The sequence below is a fragment of the Sebastes umbrosus genome, chromosome 3 (genome assembly GCF_015220745.1).
Source record: "Sebastes umbrosus isolate fSebUmb1 chromosome 3, fSebUmb1.pri, whole genome shotgun sequence".
NCBI classification, from domain to species: domain Eukaryota; kingdom Metazoa; phylum Chordata; class Actinopteri; order Perciformes; family Sebastidae; genus Sebastes; species Sebastes umbrosus.
In genome coordinates this window covers 34,662,873-34,690,841 of record NC_051271.1, presented here as the reverse complement: position 1 = coordinate 34,690,841, position 27,969 = coordinate 34,662,873, and the positions used below count along the sequence as shown (strand labels likewise).

The window sequence follows — 27,969 nt, the reverse complement described above, 5'->3', positions numbered from 1 at the left end:
CTTCAACCATTTCTACAATCTAAAGAAAAGTCTATGAATAAATTCAGGTTTATTCTTTATTATTCATATTTGTCCATCTGAATGTTCAGTTAGGTTTTAGCTAGGAGCACTGTAAGAGTTTATTTCCTGTCCTTTCATTGAAATAACTCTTTTCAGAGTTCCTGTTATTTGTGTTTTTTAATTCATGTTTCACACATCGGACAAAAATCAGACCTACATTCTGTAGAAACATAACTGGTGGGGGGGGGGGTTGCTTTCTAGGGAGTTTTACATCAAACTGCTGTGTTACACATTTGATATTTTTTCCAAAGTTAATGAGAAGATCACCACATCTCCTAATGTACGTTTATCAAAATGTTTGATTAATGTTTGTCAAACACACTCTTAAACAATAAGGAAACATTAGACCTTAAAGTTACCTTAAAATCTGCTGCAAAATTGCAAAACACAAGCAAGAACATTCAGCCACTGCATGGAAGACACACACACAGCTGTGTACTTCTATCTTTGTGAGGACACTCACTGACATAATGCATTCACTAGCCCCTCACAATAACCTTAACCATCACAACTAAATGCCTGACACTGACCCTAATTCTAACCTGGACCTTAAAACCAAGTTTGAACCCTCAAACAGGCCTTTGAAGGTCTGTCCGAAGATGAGGACCGGCCAAAATGTCCTCACTTTCCAAAAATGTCCTTACTCTAAAGGTCTAAAACTCAAATTGGTTAAAACATGCACGCACTCACATTATACATCACAGATTACCTGTCTCCTGCACTACTGTCAGGATATAGTGACCGTTTTATAAAAATAACTTTTCTAATAATAACTCTTAATAACTTTTTTAATCTTATTTGCTCAAAGTTACTGACTTTAGCTTTAAATCAGGGTCCACTTAATAACTTTTTAAAGAGCTTTCAACCACATCTCACAGGGGTCAGAGTCTTCCTATACAGATGGAGTCCGCTCAGTTTGGTGACCTTGAGATGAAAATATCTTTTCCAAAGTCAAGATGGCACTTTCACGTTCAACACATTTAGTATTCCTCCCAGAATTTTATTTCTTGAGTCAGAGTGGAAACAAAAACAAAGACCATAAAACTTTGCACTGCCATCCAGGATAATAACAACAACCCATGTATACTTGTGTGGGACATCAGAAGTCTGATATCTGCCGTGAGTGTACACAGCACTGATACTGCCACAGCATGGCTCAGGCCCCATGCTTTTTAGTCCTGTGGGACTGTGCTGCAGACACAACCACATGGATGACTGGATGATCACTGACTGGACCATGCTGAGGCAGCGGGACTGTTGTTCACTCATCACACAGACAATGTAGTATTCTACAATAAATATGGAATCCAAACAATGCCATGGTAAAAATCTGAAACATATCAAAGTATATTCATCATATCAGAAGGGGATGACACTGAGGAAATGTGTTTGTGATGTTTGGTTTGAAAATAAAAGATCCAACCCTGAAGCACATCCACGGCCGAGTCTGTCTTCTTACAGTATGTACAGTATGGACGTATGTATGTGTCAGAGAGGTTATTCTGGTATGTGCTAACTGTTCACTGTGTGTGTGCGTGTGTGTGTGGGGGGGGGGCGTTTATCGGTAGAGGTAATCAGCTTGTAGGTTGGCAGCTATTTCTGCTTCCCACTTGTCTCCGTTGTTGAGGAGCTTCTCCTTGTTGTAGAGCAGTTCTTCGTGGGTTTCAGTGGAAAACTCAAAGTTAGGACCCTGAGGAAAGAAGGAAAGACAGAGGATGGAGAGAGCGATGTAAGAGAGAAGAGAGGGATCAGAGGTAAGAGCAGGATTCAAAGGAAGAGAGGAGAAGACAGAGACAAAGATGAGGAGTGAGACCAGTTAACTGTTATTACTACTTGCAGTAATGCAAGATGCAAGTCATCTTTTCCGTGGGAACATTGAATCATCAGCGCAGACGAATGATGGAGTTTTCAGGTTACCGTGGAGCTGCGTCACTATCTGGCGTTTTCTACCTCAGAAACTTAACGAGCTGTGACTTAACATGTAGCCGTTATCATGGGAGCACTAGCCTTTACACAGCGAAATGTCACCATGTCAGTGAATTTAAACTACTGCTTGCAATCTGAGGATATATAGACGCATGTACACATTACATGGGATTTATTGTTTTGTTTTTACCCTGGTATCGAATTTGGTATCGAGAATCGTGGAAATGCACTGGTATCGGTATTGACTACTAGATTTCTGGTACGGTGACATCCCTAGTGCACATGTACATCATCAGGATCATACACGCACCTCTACGATGGCGTCCACAGGACACGCCTCCTGACAGAAGCCGCAGTAGATGCATTTGGTCATGTCGATGTCGTAGCGAGTCGTCCTCCTGCTGCCGTCACCACGAGTCTCTGCTTCGATGGTGATGGCCTGGACACACACACATTGCCGGAGATGAAGAGACACACTGACAGAGTTCTATCTCAGACCTTTCTCTGATCTGCTTTCTGCTATTGAGACTGAACATAAAGGGCTATATTTATTTTATATATATATTTATTCACCATACAGTTCATGTTATTCACAGTAAAGACAGTTACTTTTGGTTTAAATGTGGCTTAAGTAGTTTTGTCTTGCTCATATTAAAAGGCGGGCATGATCCAATCAAGCTACATCTAGTGTGTGTGTGTGTGTGTGTGTGTGTGTGTGTGTGTGTGTGTGTGTGTGTACCTGAGCAGGGCAGATAGCTTCACACAGCTTGCAGGCGATGCAGCGTTCCTCTCCTGAAGGATACCTGGTGTAACATCAATACAAAGACTTTGTTATGGTTTGATCTAGAATGCTGCTACTGCAGCAAGGACCCCCTTTAATATTAGAAAATGTCATTTTGAGCTTTGGTCACTGTCAAATCTCAGGCTAAGAGCATAGCATTTAGTGTGCCAGTCCATTTAGTGATTCATGGGGCGTGACGTGTGTGACTGGTTTTCAGCGATTAGAGAGAATATTTTATTTAGCATGACAAATCAGTGAGCAATGCTATTTCATTCCAGTCTTGGGTTAGTCTCTACAACTAAAACTCAATGTTTAGAGAGCACTGGTTTTATTGCAAAAGGAGAATACAATGCATTTGACTTTTCCTAAAATGATAGTGTTGTGAAATGCAAAGTCCATCAAAAAAAAACAACTAATAATCCTTGTGTGAATAGTTATTCACATTCTAACTTCTGAGTGGTTGTTAGTTTTTAAATCAGTTTGACTGGCATCACAATGCATGTCATTTATTTTCAAAACTCTCACAATGACCCACAATGCACCGAGCGGTTGACGAGTGGTCGTCCTCACCTGCGCAGTGCGTGCTCTCCTCTGAAGCGAGGTGACAGTGGCCCCTTCTCAAACGGGTAGTTGATGGTGGCCGGCTCTCTCAACAGGTAACTCATTGTCATGCCCAGACCTGACATCACAACACAATCACACAATCACAAACTGACACATCCAGATCACACGGACAGAGGACATTTCCCATGGAAAAAAAAACAGCAGCCAAACCACCTCCAGTGGTGGCGGAGATCCATTTGGTCACATTTGCTGAATACATGCAATAACCCTTCCTATGATGCATTGTTAAATATATGAACATGTGTCAACAAAATACATTGTGATGATCTTGAAATGATTCCAAAAGAAACCAAGTAATGGCACTGTTATTTAGAACTTTGACATTGAGCTGACCTCTGAAGAGCTCCGTCCAGAGCAGCGTCTGAGCAGCTCGGTCTGTGATGGACTTCATGTCTGTAGGGATGTCTTGGGCATTCACATACTCTGCACACACAAAACACAATCAGGTGAGAGAGGTGCGTGTATGCTGTGATTGGATTACACAGTGTGAAATGTGAACATTTCTGAGCGTACATCACAAGAGATTAAACGACTTTCATAAATCTTTCTAAGTCATGCCTCTTTTTAACTCATATATCCTTGATAACAACAGTCCAAAGAAGTGTTCTTTCATGCTTTGTGTTTTTTTTACATTTGTCCATACCAGGCTGCCTTGTGATTGGGTAGATTGGGTAATGTGTATGACACTTCCCTTTGTGGACATGAGCAGATGATAACAATTTATGTCACGCAGATCCTAGCTGCTATGCAGAAAGTATAATTTGGTCTTTAGACTTCTTCACACCAGAACTAATAACAGCCAAATTTAACAATCAATTAATTTTCAATGGAATCTTTACAATCAGAGGATTCACTTGCAAGAGAGGCAAAGATGAACAAATTTGCATTACCGACCAATAGAAATCAATCTGGACAGCGTTGACCTGATTGTCGCAGTCAACTGCTTCAAAATTCAGAAACAAGTTTACTAGGGATGGGTCATGATTTTTTTGAATAGTCGTTAACTTATAAAAAATCCAATAGTTTATGCAACTATTCGTCCCGTCTTAAAACATATATATTTCTCTTGTATTAACCGTTGCAAGTGCTGCCTGGTAGTAACGTTACTACCGGTAAAACGTGTGTGGCATGTTCAGTTCGGCTGTTTTCTGTCAGTGCAGGGGTGTGTGTGTGTGTGTGTGTGTGTGTGTGCGCGCACGCAAACGGCACCGCGCCACTCATAGTTTCAGCAGGTAGATCAGCTGTTTGAGCAGCTGAACTTATCGTAATTTAAACCCGACAGAAACAAAATAAAACTCACCAAGACGGTGTTGGTTTGTCTATCCACTGCCCTCTTCCACTGTACATAACCAACCACAATATGGTTCTAATAAACTCTTAATCCATAGCGTTAGATGGGAAAATGTGCCGACGCTACATGTCTTAGCGATCCAGCTCAACCAACTGTCACGCAGCCACTTGCAAAGGGAACTGACTTAAATCCCAAGTCCAAACGAACAAACAAACAAACAAAGAATTGAATCATGCTGTAGCATATTTTACTTTCAAGGACATGGTGCCCTTAAGAGTAGTGGAATAACCTTTCTCCACCTGATGAAGAAAGCAGTCCCAATGTACAAGGTGCCATCAAGACCATACTTTTCCACCAATGAAATCCCTCGCATGTACAAAGAGGGGAGAGCCAGTGTTGAATGACGGCTGAAGGATGTTATGTGGTATTCAGTCACCACAGACCTGTGGACCAGCAGTAGTGGAGGAGGGGAACCATTTATAAGTTTTACAGTCCACTACCTCTCCTCAGATTGGCAGCTTTATTGCCATTGTCTGGAAACTCACGGACGGGTGAACTGGGGACTCAGTTGTCTGTTATGCTCACACACTGTAGTTGGCGCACCGCTGAATAAGACCCACTAATCTTGTCGGTTAATGGTTAATAATCGGTTAACAAGGGTCGGTTATCGGTTCAATTTTTCTTTCAAAATTATCATCCCTAAATACCACACAATGAGCTGGGTTTGTGTGTTGTAGTGGTACTTACTGAATCCTTCTCTTTGTGTGGACACACTGAAGGACCTCACTAGATTCTGGCTGGCCACAAAAGTCCCTGAAAGGAAAAATACATTTAAAAAAGTGCATTATCATTTAGATACTACATCCCAGTGACTGTACAACTGAAGGATACTACGCAGGTACCTGATGTGTGCTTAACAACATGTTGTGACAAAGACACAACTTCTTGTGTTTGGCCATCTCAGAGCAGGCAGCTCTATTTTTAGAATCCGACATGGCTTACATTATTGACACATCTACGTGATTTGAGATTTTACAACTTTTGTTGTATAATTTCAAAATTGTTTTCATTTGTTTTTTAATTCTTTAAAAGGTAGGGGTGGAAATGCTGAGAAACTAACAAGAGTACATTCGTTTTTAAAATGATCCAACTGGAAAAACTTAGCAGCACTAGCTCCAAAAGTCCCTTAATCTAGAGAGGAAGTCACCAAGACATCAACACTGACAGTCCGTCCCTTCAGGCCTCCTTCCAAAGACACTCCCTCAACATTATCATTACAGACGTAAACAACCAACATGGTTACTGTTAGTAGTCCCACACAGCTGTCAAGCTAGCAGCTGGTGGAAGACTCCTGTGATGTGCAATGAGTGCTCGGGCAGAGTGCACGCAGGGTCACAGGCTTCTTACAGTCCTGTGACAGCCACAGATACCGGATTGTTTTTCTCTTTTTTGTCAGAGCATTTGATTTATTGATTGCTGTCTGGATATGATGAAAATTTCAATACATACAGTAAAACAAAAAATGTATTTGAACACCCTATCTTGAACAACTATCGTGTCAATTACATTCAAAATACACATATTTGTGTAAGCGCAACTGGACGTGCTTCTCTTTGTGTGGCTGAGAAATCTTACCTGGCCTTGACGCGGAGTAAAGTAAACGCAACGTTGCAGCCATCACGTCTTCGGAGCTGAAACCAGACAGAATACCAGTGAGGAACAGTTCAAAAACAGCGGCTGCATCAAAACATTATCATTTATTTATTATTTGAAGCAAAAAAAATGGTTTCTACATATTGAACTAAACAGACCCTCACTCCTCCCAGGTGTCTGCCATAATCTAAACAGTGCAATTTGATTCTGACAAATACTAAACAGTGACGTTTGAGATTGTAATAGAAGTGCTATTACAAACTTTTAGCGTTACTGTAACGTTAGCTGGGTTCTGAGATTAAACCCGCTGAATCACTGAATACTTGTGACCGAATTAATCATGATAAATTGTTTGTTAAACTACAAGAACGAGGGCTCCCCCCGTATTTGATAAGGATCTTACACTTTTGGTATTCGCATCAAACCATGCAAGCTAGACGGGGTAAGAGCATATCTGCACTGTTCCTAGTGACTAATAAGGTCCGACAAGGTGGAATACTGTCACCTGTTCTCTTCAGTCTGTATATGGATGATCTTTCAAAACAGAATGGATGTATCGTGGGGGATAGTCTATTGTACGATTCTGCTCAAGTTATGGTGTGCGCAGTATGACATTAAATTGAACTCTAAAAAGAGTGTTGTCATGATTGCTAAAACCAAGGAGGATCAGAAGCAAGAATTTCCTTCATTCTTTATGGCAGACAAAGCGCTAAATGTGTTGAACAAAGTAAGATATTCGGGTCACATCATCAGGAATGATCTGCGTGATGACGATGATGTGCAGCGCCAGTGTTGCAAACTGTACGCACAAGCCAACATGCTGGCACGCAAATCTCACATGTGTACAGATGATGTTAAAAACAGCCTGTTTTAGAGCCTACGGTACTCCACTCTATACAGCCCCCACTTGTGGTGCAGTTACAGCAAAGCAGAAATGAAATAGGTGGCATCAGGTGGCATTTAATGATGCATTCAGAATCTTGCTCAAGCTGCCAAGATTGACAAGTGCAAGTCATATACTAGTAATGTTCCCACCTTCCATGCTGTGTTGAGGAACTTTAGGAAGGGCAAGGCAAGGCAGCTTTATTTCTAGAGCACATTTCAGCAACAGGGCAATTCAAAGTGCTTTACATAAACATTCAAGAACATTGCGACAAAGTGCAAAAGAACATTAAGACATAATTAAAACAGTTATAAAAACATTAAAGATTAGAAAATAAAAACAAGCTAAAAATAAAAGCTAGGATAGAAGCAAGAAATAGAATATAACACACAACAGTAAAAGCTCTAGTGCAGTATAAGATCATTATCTGGTTTGATTAAAGGCAGCAGCAAACAGGAAAGTTTTAATCTTTGATTTAAAGAACTCAGAGTTGGTCCTGCAGGTTTCTGGGATCTTGTTCCAAATATTTGATGCATAAAAACTGAAGGCTGCTTCTGCATGTTTAGTTGTGAATCTGGGGACACTAAGCAGATCTGATCCAGATGACCTGAGAGGTCTGGATGGTTCAGAACATAGCAGAAGATCTGAAATGTATTTTGGCCCTAAACCATTTCGTGCTTTGTAAACCAGCAGCAGTATTTTTAAATCAATTCTCTGAGACACAGGGAGCCAGTGTAGAGACCTCAGAATTTTATGTACAAATGTATGTGTTGATTAATTGATTCAAATAACTGAGCCCAAACACAAAGTGACACAAGGTACTGCTCTTGTTTTGGGAAGCAAATACCTATATATGTTTTAATCACTGTGAACTGCAGTGATTATATCTCTGTGTTGTTGTCCTTGTACTGTATTGTACTGTATTGTATTGTACTGTACTGTACTGTACTGTACTGTATTGTATTGTACTGTACTGTACTGTATTGTACTGTACTGTACTGTATTGTATTGTATTGTACTGTACTGTACTGTATTGTACTGTATTGTATTGTATTGTACTGTACTGTACTGTACTGTACTGTACTGTATTGTATTGTACTGTACTGTACTGTACTGTACTGTATTGTATTGTATTGTACTGTACTGTACTGTACTGTATTGTATTGTACTGTATTGTATTGTATTGTATTGTACTGTACTGTACTGTATTGTATTGTACTGTACTGTATTGTATTGTATTGTACTGTACTGTACTGTATTGTATTGTACTGTACTGTACTGTATTGTATTGTACTGTATTGTATTGTATTGTATTGTACTGTACTGTACTGTATTGTATTGTACTGTACTGTATTGTATTGTATTGTATTGTATTTATACTGATATTGACCTCTGGGTCTGAAATAAAGTGCATGTTGATGACTGGTAAACATTCACGTTACTGTGTCTCAGCTGCTAACATTAACCTCATCTCACTCTGCGTTACAAAGTCACATATATTCATACACATATATTCATATAGTGAGGCACAGCACACCAACGGTGACCGTGAACTCTTACCGTAAACGTTAACAGTGGATTGTTGACCTCAGCTAACCCTGATGTAACGCTAGACCTTACTGCGGTAGCATGACATTGTTTAGCATCTTGCAAAGCACAACACTAAATACCATTGTGACCACTCAACTGTTCTGTGCACAACACACGGTAACGATACACGGCGACGTTAGTTGAACTTGTGTTTAACTAGTCTTATTCGCTGAGCATCGGCAGCATTGTTTAGTGTCGTTAGCAGAGTTACAGCACAGAGCTGACTGTCAAGGACTTTCACATAAAGGTGAATCAAGGGCGATTCTAATGTCGTCAAGATCACATATCAATAATAATAAATCGACTATTTAATGAGACGTTAAGGAGCTTTGTGAGAAATTAGATTTGATGAATTTTAAGTGGTTATAAACTCACCGAAATGTCGCTATTTGGCCTTCTAAACCAGAACAGCGGACGACTGACGGAGCGGACTCGGCGTGGACAGGAAGTTCTTCTTCTTCTTCTTCTTCTCTCCGGCAGACTAGCTACCGTTTAGTGCACTACTGCCTCCCTGCGCCTCCCACCGGCCTACAGTCAACATGCTGCACTGTCTTCTGCTTCTTCTGGAGTGTGGATAAGGATTCAAACTACTCACTAGTTGTACTACTAAAGAAAATAATAATAATAATAATAATAATAATAAAGAATAATACAACTTAATTTTATGTATATATATATATACATGTATATACATGTAAATACATGTGTATAAACAGGGGGAAAAGCATGCTGACCTGCAACGAATCCTGGTTGAGGAATGGAACTCCATCCCACAGCAACTTGTGATCAGGTTGGTGACCAGCATGAAGAGGAGGTGCCAGGTTGTTGTGGCTGCGTATGGATCTTCCACCGCTACTGAGGCTCCTGACGGTGTATTAAATGAATAAAGTGTAAAATAGCCAATATGTCTTGTTTCCAATCCACCAAACAACTCAAAACAAGAGTCAATACCAACAGGAGAATACACTGTTTAGCATTGGCAGAACATTTTGGAAAAATTTTCTTGGGCACTACCCACATAATCAGCTGTGCTGCTCATCCCACAAATGCATGATCCTTACAAGCTGGACATCATTGTGAAGGCTTTCCAACGATTTAAAATACAATGCCATTTATCATTGTAACAACAGAGAAATAATCGACCAAACACAAGTTTCCGAACTTTGTTTTTCCAGTTTATATGTGTATATACATATATTCACAAATAGAGTCGTATTCTTTCCATCAAATTCGTTCTCCTGAGATATTGGATCAAAAATAAATAAAACTTTTCTCCAGAACTTCTTTATAAGAGACCACTTAGATTATAGCCCAACTTAATTTCTTCATGATTCAGTACCAGTTAGTTCCCTTTTCTCAGCATCATATGTCGGACAGGAGAGCATAATAACGTGTTCTAATGTTTCTTCCTGATTACAAAATTCACACCTTCCTGTATTGTTACTTAACCTAGTGTTTTCTCAATGGAGCTTCCCAGCAAAAAGTATTTTTCACACGATTGTACTTGTATAACCGCTGAGACAATAAACATGTTGAATGTTGAATCTTATTATTCCCAGTCAACAGCAGCAGCGCCGCCCCATCATGCACCGCCCTCAGTCTGCCGTCTGTGACGCAAATGCGTGCTCGTTCACGTCGTCCCGCAAGGCACGTTCAAGCGGACGACGTCCCTGCTGCGTCATTTGCGCGCCGCCACGCTCCCGATGCACTTCTTTTCCCGAAAGCCTAAAGATAGATGTTCCGCTTTCAGGTGAGCATTGTACCCAAATACCCGTGTGTCCTTTACCTGGAGGCCATCTCCGATATTTAACACAGAGAGCTGCTAGTAAACAACACGCTGCGTTATGATTAATATGGAGAATGATGTCTATTGTTTACGGCTGGCGGCCTGTGAAGCAGCCCGTTGGCCTGGAGGCATGAGCCAGAGAGGAGGCGAGAAACTCCCTCCAACGGGGACCAGGACCAGCCTATTGTCTCAGGAAATATAACTATAACCTCCGCTATGAAAGGCCAATATGCGATAATTACAAGCTGTATCTAAACACTATCATATTGCTCAGTCTGAGGCAGCAGGTTTCCATCGACGTGGGTCCTGCGTGATGTAACAACAGCACTAGCATCGTGGCTAGGAGGAGGTTAGCTAGCTACAGAGAAGAAGTCCTTCTGTTAACTAATGTTATTTACTGGATAACTACTGACTGGTAACGTTAGTATAAAGAGGAGCTACTGACTGGTAACGTTAGTATAGAGAGGAGCTACTGACTGGTAACGTTAACTAACAGTATAAAGAGGAGCTACTGACTGGTAACGTTAGTATAGAGAGGAGCTACTGACTGGTAACGTTAACTAACAGTATAAAGAGGAGCTACTGACTGGTAACGTTAGTATAGAGAGGAGCTACTGACTGGTAACGTTAACTAACAGTATAAAGAGGAGCTACTGACTGGTAACGTTAGTATAGAGAGGAGCTACTGACTGGTAACGTTAACTAACAGTATAAAGAGGAGCTACTGACTGGTAACGTTAACTAACAGTATAAAGAGGAGCTACTGACTGGTAACGTTAGTATAAAGAGGAGCTACTGACTGGTAACGTTAGTATAGAGAGGAGCTACTGACTAGTAACGTTAGTATAAAGAGGAGCTACTGACTGGTAACGTTAGTATAGAGAGGAGCTACTGACTAGTAACGTTAGTATAGAGAGGAGCTACTGACTGGTAACGTTAGTATAAAGAGGAGCTACTGACTGGTAACGTTAGTATAGAGAGGAGCTACTGACTAGTAACGTTAGTATAGAGAGGAGCTACTGACTGGTAACGTTAGTATAAAGAGGAGCTACTGACTAGTAACGTTAGTATAAAGAGGAGCTACTGACTGGTAACGTTAGTATAAAGAGGAGCTACTGACTGGTAACGTTAGTATAAAGAGGAGCTACTGACTAGTAACGTTAGTATAGAGAGGAGCTACTGACTGGTAACGTTAGTATAAAGAGGAGCTACTGACTGGTAACGTTAATATAGAGAGGAGCTACTGACTGGTAACGTTAGTATAAAGAGGAGCTACTGACTGGTAACGTTAGTATAGAGAGGAGCTACTGACTAGTAACGTTAGTATAAAGAGGAGCTACTGACTGGTAACGTTAGTATAGAGAGGAGCTACTGACTGGTAACGTTAACTAACAGTATAAAGAGGAGCTACTGACTGGTAACGTTAGTATAAAGAGGAGCTACTGACTGGTTACGTTAACTAACAGTATAAAGAGGAGCTACTGACTGGTAACGTTAACTAACAGTATAAAGAGGAGCTACTGACTGGTTACGTTAGTATAAAGAGGAGCTACTGACTGGTAACCTTAACTAACAGTATAAAGAGGAGCTACTGACTGGTAACGTTAGTATAAAGAGGAGCTACTGACTGGTAACCTTAACTAACAGTATAAAGAGGAGCTGCTGACTGGTAACGTTAGTATAAAGAGGAGCTACTGACTGGTAACCTTAACTAACAGTATAAAGAGGAGCTGCTGACTGGTAACGTTAGTATAAAGAGGAGCTACTGACTGGTAACCTTAACTAATAGTATAAAGAGGAGCTACTGACTGGTAACGTTAGTATAAAGAGGAGCTACTGACTGGTAACCTTAACTAATAGTATAAAGAGGAGCTACTGACTGGTAACCTTAACTAATAGTATAAAGAGGAGCTACTGACTGGTAACGTTAGTATAAAGAGGAGCTACTGACTGGTAACGTTAGTATAAAGAGGAGCTATAACTGGTAACGTTAGTATAAAGAGGAGCTACTGACTGGTAACATTAGTATAAAGAGGAGCTACTGACTGGTAACATTAGTATAAAGAGGAGCTACTGACTGGTAACGTTAGTATAAAGAGGAGCTACTGACTGGTAACGTTAGTATAAAGAGGAGCTACTGACTGGTAACGTTAGTATAAAGAGGAGCTACTGACTGGTAACGTTAATCTAAAGAGGAGCTACTAACTGGTAACGTTAGTATAAAGAGGAGCTACTAACTGGTAACCTTAACTAATAGTATAAAGAGGAGCTATAACTGGTAACGTTAGTATAAAGAGGAGCTACTGACTGGTAACGTTAATCTAAAGAGGAGCTACTGACTGGTAACGTTAGTATAAAGAGGAGCTATAACTGGTAACGTTAGTATAAAGAGTTCTTCCCAGTGAGGAAACATGCTCAGTCACTGACTGCCCTTGGCAGACTAATGAAATGGCTATTAGGCTAATTTACATACATGTTAAACTAACTTATTAGGCCAACTTAATAGGTCAACGTATTTACAGAGTATGTACAGTGTGAACTTATGTCTTACTAGTGTTAAGTTAAATTGAATTCTAACCCAACTAAATGTTTACATTCTAAAATTAATTTAGCATGTGTTGACCTCTGTAATGCATTAGTTTAATGCACCTTTTATCATGCTAGCTGAGTCTAATGTTAGTTTGATGTTTTTTGGCTCCTAGCGTTAATTATTAACGCTGCATTAACTTACTTAACTTATTCTCACAGGCTCATAGCTACCAGTTTGGACTAAATTTAACCTAAATCATCGTACTTATTACTATGGTCTATGTAGCATTAGCAGTAGCAAATTAATGGCTAATTTTGCTATTGAAGCTTTTGCTATATTTAACATCGAAGCCAAAATGTCCATACACTTTTATAGTGTAATGTTGCACTTGAAGTAGGGTTGTAATGGTATACCGGTGTCATGCCAAAAAGTGATCATCCGCCAACAAAATGATTTATCGGCCAATTTATAGTCTACAGCTGCTGTTATCTGGATCAAACAGTTATTATGTGCAAATACACATACCTGTATGTCCGTGGTAAGACCAAAGTTAAATAGTACTGGGCTGGTTTATAATCTAAGGCGCAGAGCAGGTAAGATGACGCATAGCCATAATGCAAAGGATTTCAATAACCATCCGTAAATCATTATTATTACAGTCTAATTCAAAATATAAACAAGGATATTAGACATTCCAAACACAATAGTAAGCTATTATTGGGGTGGCAGTAGCTCAGTCCATAGAGACTTGGCTTGGGAACTGGAGGGACGCCGGTTCAAGTCCCCACATGGACCAAGTACTGAATGTGAACTTGGTGTGAACTTGTAGCTGGAGAGGTGCCAAAAATTGAATTTCCCCTCAGAGCATCAATAAAGTGCCTTCTCCTTCTTCTTCTGCCTATATCACACAATGACATGCCTGACAACTAAACTGTAAACACTTGTTTGGCCCACAATTGTGATTATGTTGTTACAAGAAACATTAAAGTTTCATAAAGATATACCTTTGTGATTATACCACAGACATACAGTTTGTGTATTTGCACGTTATGACTTTGATCCAGATAAAAGCAGCTGTAGCCTATAAACTGGGCAATACAGTGGAAATCAATTTTTGGCACAACACCGGTATCAAGGTATACTGTGGTATGAAAGATGACCGTCATCATACCACGAGTTAAAGGTACAGACAGGAGCAGTCTGTCTGCTCTGTCGCACACCTACAGTTTATGTTAATTGTTAATAATCATTGGACATTATTTTAAAAGCTCAAAGCTGATGTTATTTTCAAATGACAGAGCGTGTGTGGCGGCGGTGTACTCTTGTCAACCCGGCATAACTTTAGCGAGTGTCCCACAGACCGTGTGTGTGTGGCGGGGGTGAGTGTGGGGTGGTCGGTGGCGTCATGGCTGTGAACGTAGCAGTAGCTGTATGTGTACAGTTAATTTGTCGGTGAATAAATGCTACTGCTCCTGTGTCTTGCCTGCTGATTAAAGTGAAGGTGGTTAGCCCCGGCGGAGTTGGAGCAGCTATTCTCCTTTAAGTGACAAGCCACTCCTCTGAGTTTTGCTCAGTTTTTTATTTAATCATTAATGTTTATTTTAACTGTTTAACCGGCAGCGTTAATCGGTTAAAATTCGTAATGTCGGTAAACGGTTAATTATTAACATTTAACATATTAACAGACAGACAGACAGACAGACAGACAGAGAGAGTAGAATTGCTTGAATGGCACAGAGAAATGTGCTTCTAGTGTGAGCAACCAATGTGTGCGACAAATGAAATAGTGCGGCGCTTCCGCGTCCATTGTGAACCTGGTATTACTCTATTCCTTGTCCCTTCATCTGTCTTCCCTGCGGTCTTTGCAGTCCCTGGATGAAGACTGTACGTTGGAGGAGGAAGATGAGGGACCGGTAGAAGAGGAAGATGAAATTGACCAGTTCAACGACGACACCTTCGGAGCTGGGGCCATTGGTGAGTCATGTGTACAAAATATTTGAAATGTGTTTGCATTAAATCACTGCATGCACAATTAATGTTCCTATGCTCATTCATAATTGCACTATTTTTCGTTTAAAGTGCTCTAACCGAAGCCAGTCAAATATTTAAAAAATAGAGATTTTAAAATGCCGCTTAAAAAACATTTTTCCAATCTGAAAAAAATTCTATCAACATCAATAGACCAGGCTGCCGTGCAGCTGTACAACATATACTGTAGTGTTTTGAGTATGTAGGAGGTTGTTGTTTTTTCTCAGCTTGAAAAAGGTGTCACTAGTAGGTGTCACTCCACCCACAAGCATACCTCACATCTGAATGCAACATATTCACACCTGTTCTTTGGGAGTTGTCATATGGTATTTTAGAAAATGCAGTAAATTAATAAAAAAAATGTAATCACACAAAGCTAGTCGGCTTCTAGTAAACGCTTATTCAGTGGAATTTCTAAGGTAGCAGGTGGACGACTTTATTACTTTATGAGTGTATTTAGCAGCTTCAAGGTTATAAGATAAAAAAAACACTGTCTGGCTCCTCTCGTCTTCCAGATGATGACTGGCAGGAGGAACACAAACGCCTCGCTGGGCTCGATGATGGGCGCGGGCAAGGAGCGGGACTGGGGTTAGGAGGAGAATCAGTTCTAGGAGGAGCTGAGGACTCATCCTCCACCCATCTCCCCTCCTCTGCGGGCCATCTCCCCCTTCCATCTTCCATCCCTTCACTCAAGTTCTCCTCGTCTTCCTCTGGACTGCCTCCACCAGGTCAGTAATATAATTGGAGGGATGCTGCTAGCAGTGAGACTTGACTTGACTCAGGAATCCTGTTCATTTCTCTACGAGATGGAAGTACTTACTGATGATTTTCTGGTTTTGGGATTGTCTAAATTACTTCATTAAAGGTGTTATTGATAATATTAAGCCACTAGATGTGGCACTCTCCTTCCTCCGTTCCATTGCAGGATTTAGGGTTTAGTAGCGCCATGCTTTTGAGCGCTTTTTTTTTGTCCGCCGTAGCTCCAGTCCAAAACAAATTGAAACATGTTCCAGCGTGCATATTGTGCACGCTGGAATTGTGCAGCGTAACTGTCGGAAAGCATCAATAAGAGGAATCAATAAACACGAAGTCATGCGATGCCAAGGAGTCGGACAACTACGGTTCTCTATTCCCGGATAACTACGGTTTTCTATTCCAGTCACTAGCGTTTTCCCTGCCTGACAAAGTGGCGGATCTCCTGATGATTTCACCCGCCACTGCCACCAATTTAAGGTGGCGTCAGCGGGTGCTAATTTCAGACCCTGGATATATCTATATATATTTATCGCTTCACCTGTCAGACTGCCTGCACCACCTTACCTGCCCGTCTTTCTCTCATTGAAAATTAATTACGCGGTCGCTCCTCGTCTGAAAAGACCTTTAAAGCTCTGTGAATGTATCATTTGTCCACATGAAAATTTTATCAATAAGACCTTTTACATTTTTAAGAGTTTAAAATTGGGATTGTCAACAGGCCACATTGATTGGATAACTGAACAGAATTGGTGGTCACAGATTTTTCCTTGACTGGTTGTTTAAGATATAATATGTAGAGCAATAATATACCTGGTTGGAAAAAATCCAAAGTAAAACTGCCTTAAAACTTTCAGATGTGGAGGATCGAGGAGGGGAAGGTGACTTGGCTGAGTCCCTGGCCAGACTCATCCTGGAAGCTGACCCAGCCATCGCTGGGGTCGGAGCAGCCGAGAGACCCGGTCCACCCCCCGGCTCTATAGGAGCCAGCCTGTCCGCTCTACAGGGCCTGGACCGACCCAGAGTCCTGCCGCATCCCTCCTCCATCCCACATCCCACTCAACAACACCAGCATCCCCATCACCCCCAGCACCAGCTGCCTCCTGGGCCCTCCACCTCTGGTAAGAATGAATGCAGTCATTTTTTTTTGTATTGGTGATATTGGTGTCATCAGTTAGTCCTTGAGTTCTTTATTTGTGCATGTAATAAAATAAAAACAAAAAGAAGAGATCTACAATAACATAAGAAAATGCAGAGGTAGGTTGAAAAAAAAAACCTGAGGGCTTGTAAAAGGAACCCACATAACACTGAAATACAGCTGTATATGCTTGCCACCAATTTACAAACTTTTTAAAAACTATCTAAAAGAAAGAAAATAATACAATTTCCAAACATGAAATACTGGAGATAGAAAGGATTACAATACAAATATTTGCACTGCTTTCATACACTTTATCTTGGGCTGTTTCCAATACCAATATTTGGGGCTTCAAAGCTTCAGTGATGAATATTCAAAGGTATTTGAAGCTTCACGGTGCAGCAGGCTGACATGTTCTTCTGCCCGTCTGTCTCCATCTCCTCCATCTCAGTGCCGCTGCTGCACTACTACACACACACACACACACACACACACACACACACACACACACACACACACACACACACAATGTATTTCTTCTGTTCTCAGAAGTTCAGTTGGTATTCAAGATAATTGACAGTACTACTTCTCCGCCATAGAAGAGCTCCTCTCTGAGCAAATGAGCAGAGCCTCTCGATCGGCTCTAAACTCAGACAAACATCTGCCTTTGCGCAATCTGCTTTTTCATTTACAGCCATCAAGCATTGGAATATGCTTCCAGCTGAGCTTAAAACTTGCACAGACTTATATTCTTTTCCCTATGGTGCAAAAAAAATACATAATGAACAACCAATCATGTAGACATCAATTTGACATTTATTCAGGTTTTTAATTGTAATGAATTGCAATTGCATAGTTACTTGTAGATGTCTCTGTATAATAGTTATTGTGATAGAGGCTGTGTAATGGTGTTGCAGGTAAATGAATCGGATGATTGTTCTGTGTGTACCTGCCCACCCAGGGACTGCCGATTGAAATTAGCTAATGGCTGAATCTGGCATAAATCATCTCTTCTCGTTTTGAGATTGTGTTTTTGTGCATGGTCCTTATTTAATAAAGACTAATAATAATAATATCTAAATCTGCTGTGTTGTGCTGTACTCTGTACTACTCCAGGCCTTCCTCCCTGTACTCTTCCCTCGTCCATGCTCAGCTACCAACAGCAGCAGCACTTGCTGCGCAGAGGGACTTCTCCTATGGCCCAGGTTAGTTTTTTAACTGACTTAATGTGTATTATTCTGTAAATCAGTATTTTTAAAGCCTCCAAAGCAGTTGGTTAAAATTGCAATTACCTCATACTGTATGTATTCTATCTCTGATTATGCAATGGGGCAAGTGGGAGAAGAAGCTTGCTATTATTACACCAAGTGGGTTTTTTTCTGGCCTCTCAGTGGTGCATTTATTATAAGTCTTTTCTGATGTGGAAATTTCCCTCTGACTGTAAAATATGAATAAACAATGCAATTATTGTTTATATTTACACAATTTATTAATGAGCAGCTCTCCCTTCTTCTGGATTTGATTTTGTGCTGTGAAATATATTTTGTATGACAGGCTGGCTGCTGTAACATTTATTTAAACTTTGTTTTGCGTGAAATCTATTGTTTCAGGACCCTTTAATAAAATTTCTCTCATTATCTCTAGATGAACTCTCACAGTATCTGGGAGAACAGTATGGGCTTTGGGCCGGTCAGTTGCACCCCCGGACTGATCACACACATGGAGGTGAGGAACACACGAGCATCCATGTATAGTTGAACAGCTTAGCCTCAGCTTGCATGTGTGTTCATGGCAACATACAGAGCCATGCCCGAGGAATAGCTTATTATAATGCATAAAGCATAAATAAAAACACAGATTAAAAAAAATGACCCTAATGGGACATTTGGCCTGTAGATGTGTTGTTTACCTTTACTTTGGCTTTTACACATCACTAACGCAGCGAATTTGAAAATGCTGCTCGCCTCTGCATTGCTAAATCCTGGCCACCATCTGAATCCATGTACCTGTAATTGTAATATGATGGGGATGTACAAAATATCCCCAAACAAGAAACACAATCTCCTTTTCAAATATTGCTCAAACTTTTCTCTTTTACTGTCTGAATATGGTGTCCATTACAAGTTGTACCAACTGTATATACACATAAAGTTGGCTCCTTGTAGAAAGGGCTTATTAACCAAGAGGTTGTCTGTATTTTACTAATATTTTGTCCACCGTCTTCTTCCTCATCAGGATAGTCCACTAATGTCTATAATTAAGGAGGTGGGTCTTCCTAAACGACCTCCCCAGGGTAGGAATGATGAAGGACGGGATTTTTCAGACAGGGCCCCACCTCCACGCTCTTCTTCCCCTGTGATTGGCTCCCCTCCGGTGAGGGCAGTGCCTATTGGAACCCCACCCAAACAGCCAATGAGCCATGTTCTGAATCATCAGGTGAATTACAGGCAACCGTTCTTCTCATTCTGCAGTGTTTCCTTGCTGATATTTTTCCTCCATCATTCCCCCCTTTTCACGATTTCTCAGGGCAGAATGAACACTGAATCTCGTGTCTCTAAAAAGCCCCCTATTGTTGTTGCTGTATGTCAATCTGGAATGTAATTCGTCTTTGTAGAAGCCAAATGTATTCAAATACACTCGATAAGAGCACCTACCAGTCTTCCTTTTATACTACCACTGGAGGTCCTAAAGTCAGAAATGTTTAACATGGAGGCTTAACAGTAGCAGTAATGTCTATTGAGCAATGGTATCTGTGATACAGACACCACCACACACTGCTAGAGGGTCATCAGTGATGATTGAGAGGATTCTTTTAGTATCAGTCGATACATTGGTTTGATTGTGCCCTTAAAGCCATGGAGCTATGTGGTATCTAGTTGGTGTTGTCAGTTAGCCCCATCACAGTGTGTCTGGCAGTCTCATTAGTTGTAGGACTTACCATGCTGCATCATGTTGATGATACTTAACATGTATTTGGCTTTGTCTCTGTTAACCGTGTCCTGTCTGTGTGTGTGTGTGTGTGTGTGTGCGTATAGATCCACCATCCCACGGCGGTTCATGTGAGAGCCCCAGTCCAGCACAGATATCCTCCTCCTTTCCCTGACCGTGTGTCACCCAACACCCTCCTCAATTTAGCTGTGAGTTTTCCTCTCCTCCATCCTCCCCTCGCTTTTACAGCTTTGTATGCACATTAAAACAGAGAACGTCCTAGAGTTCCTTTAAGTTTATTAGCACAGCCTTTATGCTCAGCTATGTTAGCCAGCTGCTGGTGGTAGCTTCATATTTATGGTACAGACATGAGAGTGGTATTGATCTTCTCCTCTAATTCTTGGCAAGAAAGCAAATAAGCATATTTCCCAAAATGTCAAACCTTTCCTTTAAAACTCCCATATTGTAAAAAGTCAGATTTTCATGTATTTTATATTATAAAGCAGGTTTAAGTGATATATAGATACTGTGAAAGTATCAAAACACTCAATCCATAGAGAAATACACACAGCCCGTATTAAGAAAATGTGCGTTTAAAACTAGCCGTTAGGATTTCTGTCCATTTGTGATGTCACAAATCTACAATATTTAGACCATTTCACAGTTTTAAACGTAAACATACTAAATGTGTCCCAGTTTATTTCCTGTTGCAGTGGATGTGAATGACACCAGCTGACAGGTTGTAAACATGGACCCAAGCTGTTGCCTACCAACGCAATGTCGTTGCCATTCCGTTGAAATGCGCTAAAACAGAGTGTTTCAGACAGAGCATGAATACAGGTGTATTCAGACAGACAGCATGAGGAAAATAATGTGTTTTTTGAACATTAAAGCATATAAACATGTTCTAGTAGAAACCCAAAATACAAGCATGACCCTGAAAATGTCCCCTCTAAAGAAGGAGTTGTCGAGAGAGACAAATAAACTTCCATTTTCATTATACAGGGATATGAAATTTCTATGTGCTGTTTTTGTTCAGAACTCTCCGCTGTGTCGTGGTCCATTCCCTCCCGGAGTTGGTCCTGTCCTGTCTCCGATTCAACGGGCCCAGCTGCTCAGCGCTCAGGTCGGCACCATTAGAAACTGTCTTTTTAGATTGGTGCGGATAACTCCCTGTTTCTTAGATATGCATTACTTTGGTAAAAGATAATACCTTGAGAATAAGAAACTGCTTCTCAGAGGAGTAATACTGTCACAGCAGCTCCAATACTTCAATAGTTCACTCCTAAATCACAGGAATCATTCTCTCATACTAATTCTCTTTCTCTCTCTCTTGGTCTCGCTCTCTCCAGGTGGCTGGTTTTCCTCACGGAGGTCCAGCGCCTCCCATGTTACCGGGTGGTGGTTTCAGGCCATTCTTCGGGGGCCCTCCTCCTCCACTTGGTCACAGAATGGGCCCACCGCCCCCTCTTGGCCCCCCCAACCACACGCAAATCATCCGGCACAACACCACCCACCTCCACCCCCAGCATCGCCGCATGCTCACCCAGCGCATGCAGAACCGGGGAGGGTAAGCAAGCATGTATGTGTACATATGAACAAAAGTAGAGCTGCAAGGTTACACAGCATTATTTTAAACACGTCCTTGAGCAGGTTACAGGTTAGGGTCACACTCGCAGTCGGAACAGAAGATGGCGGCTGTTAATGTAGCTTTTCAGCTACATTCCAAAGGCCACTGGCTAGTAAGGATGAGTTATGATTTTTTGGTTTTACGAATAGTCGTTATTTATAAAAAAAATCAAATAGTTTATGCGACTACTCGTCCCATCTTAAAAAAATAATATTTCCCTTGTATTAACCGTTGTAGGCGCTGCCTGGTAATAACGTTACTACCGGTAAAACGTGTGTGGCACGTTCAGTTCGGCTCTTTTCTGTTAGCGCAGGGGTGTGTATGTGTGTACAGTGATTTTCTAATAGTATTTTTGCTTGGAATGCACATCCCTACTAACTAGACCATGTCATCTTTGTCTCTTTGCCTCCCTGCAGGGACCGTTGCAGGCCTGGAGGGGACCGGCGCAGCAGAGACCCCTACAGTAACCTTATGACTCAGAAAGAGAAAGAATGGGTAACAAAGATCCAGATGATGCAGCTGCAAAGTACTGACCCTTACCTGGATGACTACTACTATCAGGTTGGTTTTTATATACTGTAGTTACCCTGTTAGCTTCATTCATGTAGGAGGCTCAAAATATCTGGCCCTTTTTCAGTGGTTAGGTCTTTATGTTCTTCTTTGACCTTAATTAGTTTAGATAGGTACAAAACTAGTACCAGACACCTGTGGTTGGGTTACAAACAACCTGGAAACACTGTGTGATTCTTTTGTTTTTCCTTTTTTTTTGTAGAACTACTATGAAAAGCTGGAGAAACGTCAGGAAAGAGAGAGAGACAGCAGCAAGAAAGAACACACCACCAAACTGATCACTCCACAGGTTGCCAAGGTTGAACACACCTACAGACCAGGTAAACGACAACAGAACACACCAGAATATTATCTGCACTTCATAGTATGAGTGGAGACTCTAGTATGGCTGGCCAATATATTGATATTATATTGATATTGTCAAGACACTAAATATGGTCTTAGATTTTGGATATCGTAATATGGCATAAATGTTGTCTTTTCCTGGTTTTAAAAGCTAAAGTGATGCCATTTGCTGAACTTAGCAGACTGTTCTATTATTTGCCTTTACCCACTTAGTCATTATATCCACATTACTGATGATTATTTATCAACGATCTGTGTGTAAATATTTAGTAAAACACCAGTGGTCAACCCTTCAGTATCATTGCAATATCGATATCGAGGTATTTGGTCAAAAGTATGGTGATATTTAATTTTCTCCATATGGCCCGGTCCTAACCTCGAGACATGTGTCTGTCAACAGTTCAGTTTGCAGGCTCGCTGGGTAAACTGACGGTCTCCAGCGTCAACAACCCTCGCAAGATGATCGATGCCGTGGTGACAACCCGCACAGATGACGAGGTGCGTTCGCACGTTTCATCATTTCTTTTTGTGTACATGATGTTCGCTTTTCGTAAGAAGCTGTTTGAACAGCACTATTTTCTGAAGTTGCAGTCCACTACAAGACAAATCAAGAGGGTTGAATTCACTAACAGTAGATGTACGGTGTGGGAGAGATTCAGTGTTTATAACTGAACACTTTCTAAAGCTGCTTCACAGTAACAGCCACAGACCATTCTCTTTCCCTGTAAGGCTGTGAGGCAGCTACAGGAGGTGCTGAGTTGACATCAACAGCACTGCAACTCTCCGTAGGCAGTCCGGGTGGAACACACTAGAGTTTGAAAAGTTGCGGAAACCCTCTGCTGCACATGCCTTTGTTTGATTGTTTGACTTTTCTGTCAATGAGACCATGAGGCAGTGAGCTGCCTCGGCATTGGGTTGTGGTCAATTACTTTTTTTTTTTTAAATGGTTCTTGAAAGTAAGGCGGGCATAGGGCCATCCACCTTGTGGTGCTCACTATTATCTAAAAGAAGTGCTGGCAGTTTGAAAACTGCACAGTAGTGTGTACTGTCACCGTGTTCCTATTTTGCTCTGCTCTTTCTTGAATATTTCTTGTTTTATTAATTCGGTACCGGTTTCTTAATCAGTGCTACTTGTAGTGTTTTTTTCTGGTCAGTTTTGAAGTCTTATTACTCAGTTTGCCTGTCTGTCTCTCTACCTCCAGGAGAAAAGGGAGAAGCAGGTTTGGAATAAGAGGCGACAGATCCTCTACACCGTGGAGAAGGTAAGACGGGGGGGACAGCTGTACACGTTGAGCACATGTTCAAACTGCAGGAAATGATCCTAGATCCTAAGTACGTCTGTGTGACACTTTTTCTCTGTCTTTCTATCTACCTCTGTCCTCCAGATGTACAGTTTGCTGCTGGAGGTTCAAGACTTTGAGAAACGGTTTATCCAGGCGCCAGAGGAGGACAGGGAGGCTCTTCTGGAACAGCATAAAACCAACACCATGCAGCTGTGCAACTCTCTGCGGGAGAAGGAGTGGGACGACAGGTAGGGAGTGGGGGAGAGATTAAATGAATAAATAGGAATATGTGAAGAACATGAGCTGCATTTGGTAGTCCACCTCAGTACAGCTTGCCACTGCGTACAAAAACCCGCGTAGGACAGCAGTGTATGAGAAAAAGGTATGCCCGTCTACGCACACTAATTATTTTTCTCTTCCTCTTGATAAGAGTGAGTGATGAACAGTGTGTGATGATCATGTCAGTGAGGAAGGGCAAGCGGCTCATCTCCAGGCTCCTCCCCTTCCTGCCCTCACCCCAGGCTGCCGCCGTTGTCATGGCGATTTCCCGCAACCTCCCTGCCCTGGCCAAGAAGGACAAGCAGGACCAGGTAACCGATTCAGGATGCAGCATCATTTTCACATCCACATCCAGACTGTACCAGTGAAAACCCCGGGGGGCTCTTTGCTTAGCTCTGTTTTACTACATATATCTCTATTCGTCTTCCCTAGGTATTATTTAGGTTATTATTTAAATCCAGCCTATTGCGATTTGGAAATTGCGTGTTTAAAATTGGAATTTTTTTAATATAAAAATTATAGGTACAGTAGTTCATCAATATATGGATATAAATATATGAAAATGAAGTGCTGTAAATCAGCTATTCGAGTATTTTGGAGCTGCTTTAACTGTTTTGATTCTGCATTTATTCTGGATGTTTCTTTCCTCTGTAACGTGGCAGCGTTTACATTCAGCAGAGTGCTTAACAGAGGTGGTAACGCCATCAAGATCCTGCTGCTCCTTCTCTCCTGATCTATTTAATTACAGTAGTACTTAACAGCCTAAGCAATGGGCACATTCATTAAATACACTCACATCCACTATAAAACTCTGTGGGAAACCCTGTGTTGGCATCACGTGATTTATAAATGCCAGTGTGATGAGATAGGACCTATTAATTTAGACCTGGAGTGTACGGTTCAATCTGTTAAAGTCCACTAATGATGACAACGGCTTTCTACAGTTAAGAAACATTAAATGTGCATCTTGTTCTGCAGTTTCTCATTCAATATCATTCATATGGATAAAAATGTGTCCTCAGCACAATGAAGTGGACCCAGTTTAATAAAGTATGAGATGCTCCGAGCTTTCACAGCTACCTGCTCTTTGTTACATCCTCTGCTCTGCCCTCCTGTTCAGGTGCTGTGCTGGTTAGTGGAGCCGGTTTCTGGAGTGATCCAGTCATTGTCGAGCACCGCCCTTACAGACCTGCTCCAGGAGCTCCAGGGCAATGAGGGCCAACTGGCCACAGTACTGCACAACAAGGTACACACACACACACACACACACACACACACACACACACACACTGCAGACTGATATAAAACATAGTACCTCGTTAACAACAGAGCAAAGATGGAAGAAAGATAACCCTCTTGTCGCACTGATAAATAATGTCCTTACTCTCGTGGTAAACCAACCGACTACGGGTTTAAGCACTCGGACCTACAGTGTTTGTACTGATGTGCTGATGCCTGATCAGTCCAGTCTCAAAATAACAAAGTGATGGGACACCAGTATCTCTGGCATTACCTGTTATCTGCATGCACTACAATCTGAATTACATGACATCAAAGGATAAGGCTGTCCATCTTTTATATTTTCCTTGTTGACAATAAAATTCCACTAAGAGATGAGTGCTTATGGAATAGTTATGGCTCACTTGCACAAATAACACTGCTGGTTTGAATGTTTATGATAAAGTGGATCTATAGTCAGGTTTGATATGAAGTGAAGTTAAATGTGTGTGAGGCATCATTATTATAATGATGCCTCTCACATTTAATTTCTACAGTCTGACTTAATTTCACCACCTCACCATCTGCGTCGCCAGTTACCTCTGCCTCCATAATGTATGTACGCACGGGAAAGAGTTTCCGTACGGCTGCTCACATTCTCCCGTCAACTTTGTTTTTATAAATCACAACTTTTGTGTGGGAAGTGGCTAGGGATGTCACGAGAACCGATACTTCGGTACCAACTCGGTACCAAAATTCTAAAAATGTGACGGTACTCGTTTTCTTTGGTACCGACCGGCCAGTTGTTATTATTTTCCGACACACCTCCAACTCCAGGTAGTTTGTGAGCTGCGACAGGAAATAAAATCCAGCTCTGTTGAGTGCAAAATAGGAACAGTTTCCAGTCTCACTTCTTCTACAAGTTAGCCACACGCAACGTTACAATAGATTCAATAAAAAACAACAAAAACCAGTATGCTGTGCAGTAACGGTGCCGTCATTCTTTTCTTTCCAAAGGAGGAAATACTTCCAATCTAGCAAAGCACCTCAAAGACAGACATCCAGACAATATTGTTTGTTTTAAATACTTGAAGGCTAGATGCCACTGTTCTATTTTGCAATGTTAATAGATGTTTCTTTTTATTTGTTACTTAAAGGCTACATGCCTCTGTTTAACCGTGGTATCGAGAATCGTGTAAATTCACTGGTATTGGTATCGACTACTAGATTTCTGGTACCGTGACATCCCTAGAAGTGGTGTACGCACATTTCAGGATCCGTTTTGTGCGTAACGGCTATAAATGAGACCCCCCTGGTCATTCCAAACTTCTTCCATTTGAAGAATCATGGAAGCTACTGTCTAAACTCTGCAGGCAGTTCCTTCCAGCGCATGGCTTGGTTAGCTCTGATGGGCATTATCAGCTGTGAGACCAAAACCATGTCCAATTAATTGAATTTACCACAAGTGACTCCAATCAAGTTGTAGAAACAAGATGATCAAGAGAAATGGGAGGCACCTGAGCAACAAAGCACCAAACACACACACACATCACACAAACCTCTCTGTTTGTTTCCGTCTAGTTTGGTGTGACACTGCTGTATCTGATCCTGAGTGAAGGAGAGAGGATGCAGAGCTCCGACCCTGACTGTCAACTCATGGATGACAATCGATGGTAAGCTCTTATTGTGTCAGTGATGTCAACTACTTGCTGAAGCATCCCAAAATGGCTTTCATCCTTGTGACTAAACACTGCCATCAGTTACCTTACACTCCCTCTCATCTCTCATCTTCTCCTCTTGACACTCGTGTCTCCCTTTTTCTTTCCGCTTCTGCTGTTCGCCATTAATCGACACTGACCTTCTCTTTCCGTCAAGGACCGAGTTGGTGTTTTCGGTGACGAGGGAGTTGCTCAGCGTCCCCGCCTCATCCCTCTCTCCTCCCCTCTTCACCCCTCCCAACCTGCTCTCCCTCTTCTCACGCTATGTTGATCGGCAGAGGCTGGAGCTGTTACAAGACAAGCTACAGTGAGTTACGGCGACACACTAAAAGTGACATGTTACAATGTTCAGTGTTATTCCTTTTAAGTAATCTTGATGAAGTGTCTGTGTTTGCATTGTTGCATTAACACCAGCTGCACAAGTATGAAAATAAAAACTAATTGCTTGTCCTTTACCTTTCTCAGGATCTCTTCTTTGACCAGGTAGAAGTTACAACAGACATCAACACAACCCCCTCCCCACCGGATGCAGACTTTTCTTTTTGTGTGTGTCGTATGTATGTGCGTGCGTGCATGTGTGTGTGCGTATGTGTGAGTGCTCATGAGGTGAACCCATGGTGGGTTGAATTTTAATACAGCAGAACGTCTAGTCCCTTCTGTTTTTTCTTTGTGTTTAGTCTCTGGAGTGTGTTTGACGGTGTGAGTGGGTGACAGTGAACGGCGCATGAGAGACGGACAGTATGACGACGATAATGAAATCTGCATTTTTAAATATCTTGTTTACGATTATGCCTGTGATGAACCTTCAAATTAAAAAGTATTTCTATTTCTAGTGTTGCAGTCCAATCTTACAGTGCTAGAACCAAACATGGTGTAAAACAACATGAAGTGCTCCACTGAGAACACGGTCACACTCATTAAAAAGAAAAAAGGGATCCAAATCAATGCAGCAGAG

The 27,969-nt window shown here is 41.4% G+C and overlaps 2 protein-coding genes across 2 annotated transcripts; one reads left to right on the top strand and one right to left on the bottom strand.

Moving 5' to 3' along the window:
- Positions 1 to 158: 158 nt before the first annotated feature.
- On the bottom strand, positions 159 to 9,335 carry ndufs8a (NADH:ubiquinone oxidoreductase core subunit S8a). Its single transcript, XM_037763989.1, has 8 exons — positions 9,184 to 9,335; positions 6,318 to 6,373; positions 5,430 to 5,495; positions 3,725 to 3,814; positions 3,338 to 3,446; positions 2,726 to 2,789; positions 2,297 to 2,425; positions 159 to 1,750 (listed from the first exon to the last, which is right to left on the bottom strand). Exons 2-8 carry the CDS (start codon positions 6,358 to 6,360, stop codon positions 1,619 to 1,621), a joined length of 633 nt encoding a protein of 210 aa, XP_037619917.1. The 5' UTR covers positions 6,361 to 6,373; positions 9,184 to 9,335; the 3' UTR covers positions 159 to 1,618.
- Positions 9,336 to 10,403: 1,068 nt separating this feature from the next.
- Positions 10,404 to 27,846, top strand: patl1 (PAT1 homolog 1, processing body mRNA decay factor). The gene is made up of 20 exons (XM_037764978.1): positions 10,404 to 10,558; positions 14,993 to 15,098; positions 15,668 to 15,880; positions 16,763 to 17,026; positions 18,160 to 18,248; positions 18,688 to 18,768; positions 19,279 to 19,479; positions 20,079 to 20,180; positions 21,011 to 21,097; positions 21,324 to 21,541; positions 22,018 to 22,162; positions 22,374 to 22,491; positions 22,917 to 23,014; positions 23,719 to 23,778; positions 23,902 to 24,047; positions 24,230 to 24,389; positions 25,199 to 25,324; positions 26,878 to 26,969; positions 27,172 to 27,321; positions 27,480 to 27,846. The coding sequence occupies exons 1-20, from the start codon at positions 10,544 to 10,546 to the stop codon at positions 27,499 to 27,501; spliced, it is 2,493 nt and encodes an 830-aa protein (XP_037620906.1). The 5' UTR covers positions 10,404 to 10,543; the 3' UTR covers positions 27,502 to 27,846.
- The last annotated feature ends 123 nt before the right edge of the window (positions 27,847 to 27,969 follow it).

Excerpts from the sequence above, each read along its gene's own strand:
- ndufs8a (XM_037763989.1), bottom strand. The coding sequence starts at position 6,360 with ATGGCTGCAACGTTGCGTTTACTTTACTCCGCGTCAAGGCCAG. Across the intron at positions 3,447-3,724 it reads CTGGACGGAGCTCTTCAGAG|GTCTGGGCATGACAATGAGT; the intron begins GTCAGCTCAATG and ends TTGTGATGTCAG. Across the intron at positions 2,790-3,337 it reads GGAGAGCACGCACTGCGCAG|GTATCCTTCAGGAGAGGAAC; the intron begins GTGAGGACGACC and ends ATGTTACACCAG.
- patl1 (XM_037764978.1), top strand. Across the intron at positions 23,015-23,718 it reads CAACCCGCACAGATGACGAG|GAGAAAAGGGAGAAGCAGGT; the intron begins GTGCGTTCGCAC and ends CTCTACCTCCAG. Across the intron at positions 25,325-26,877 it reads CCACAGTACTGCACAACAAG|TTTGGTGTGACACTGCTGTA; the intron begins GTACACACACAC and ends GTTTCCGTCTAG.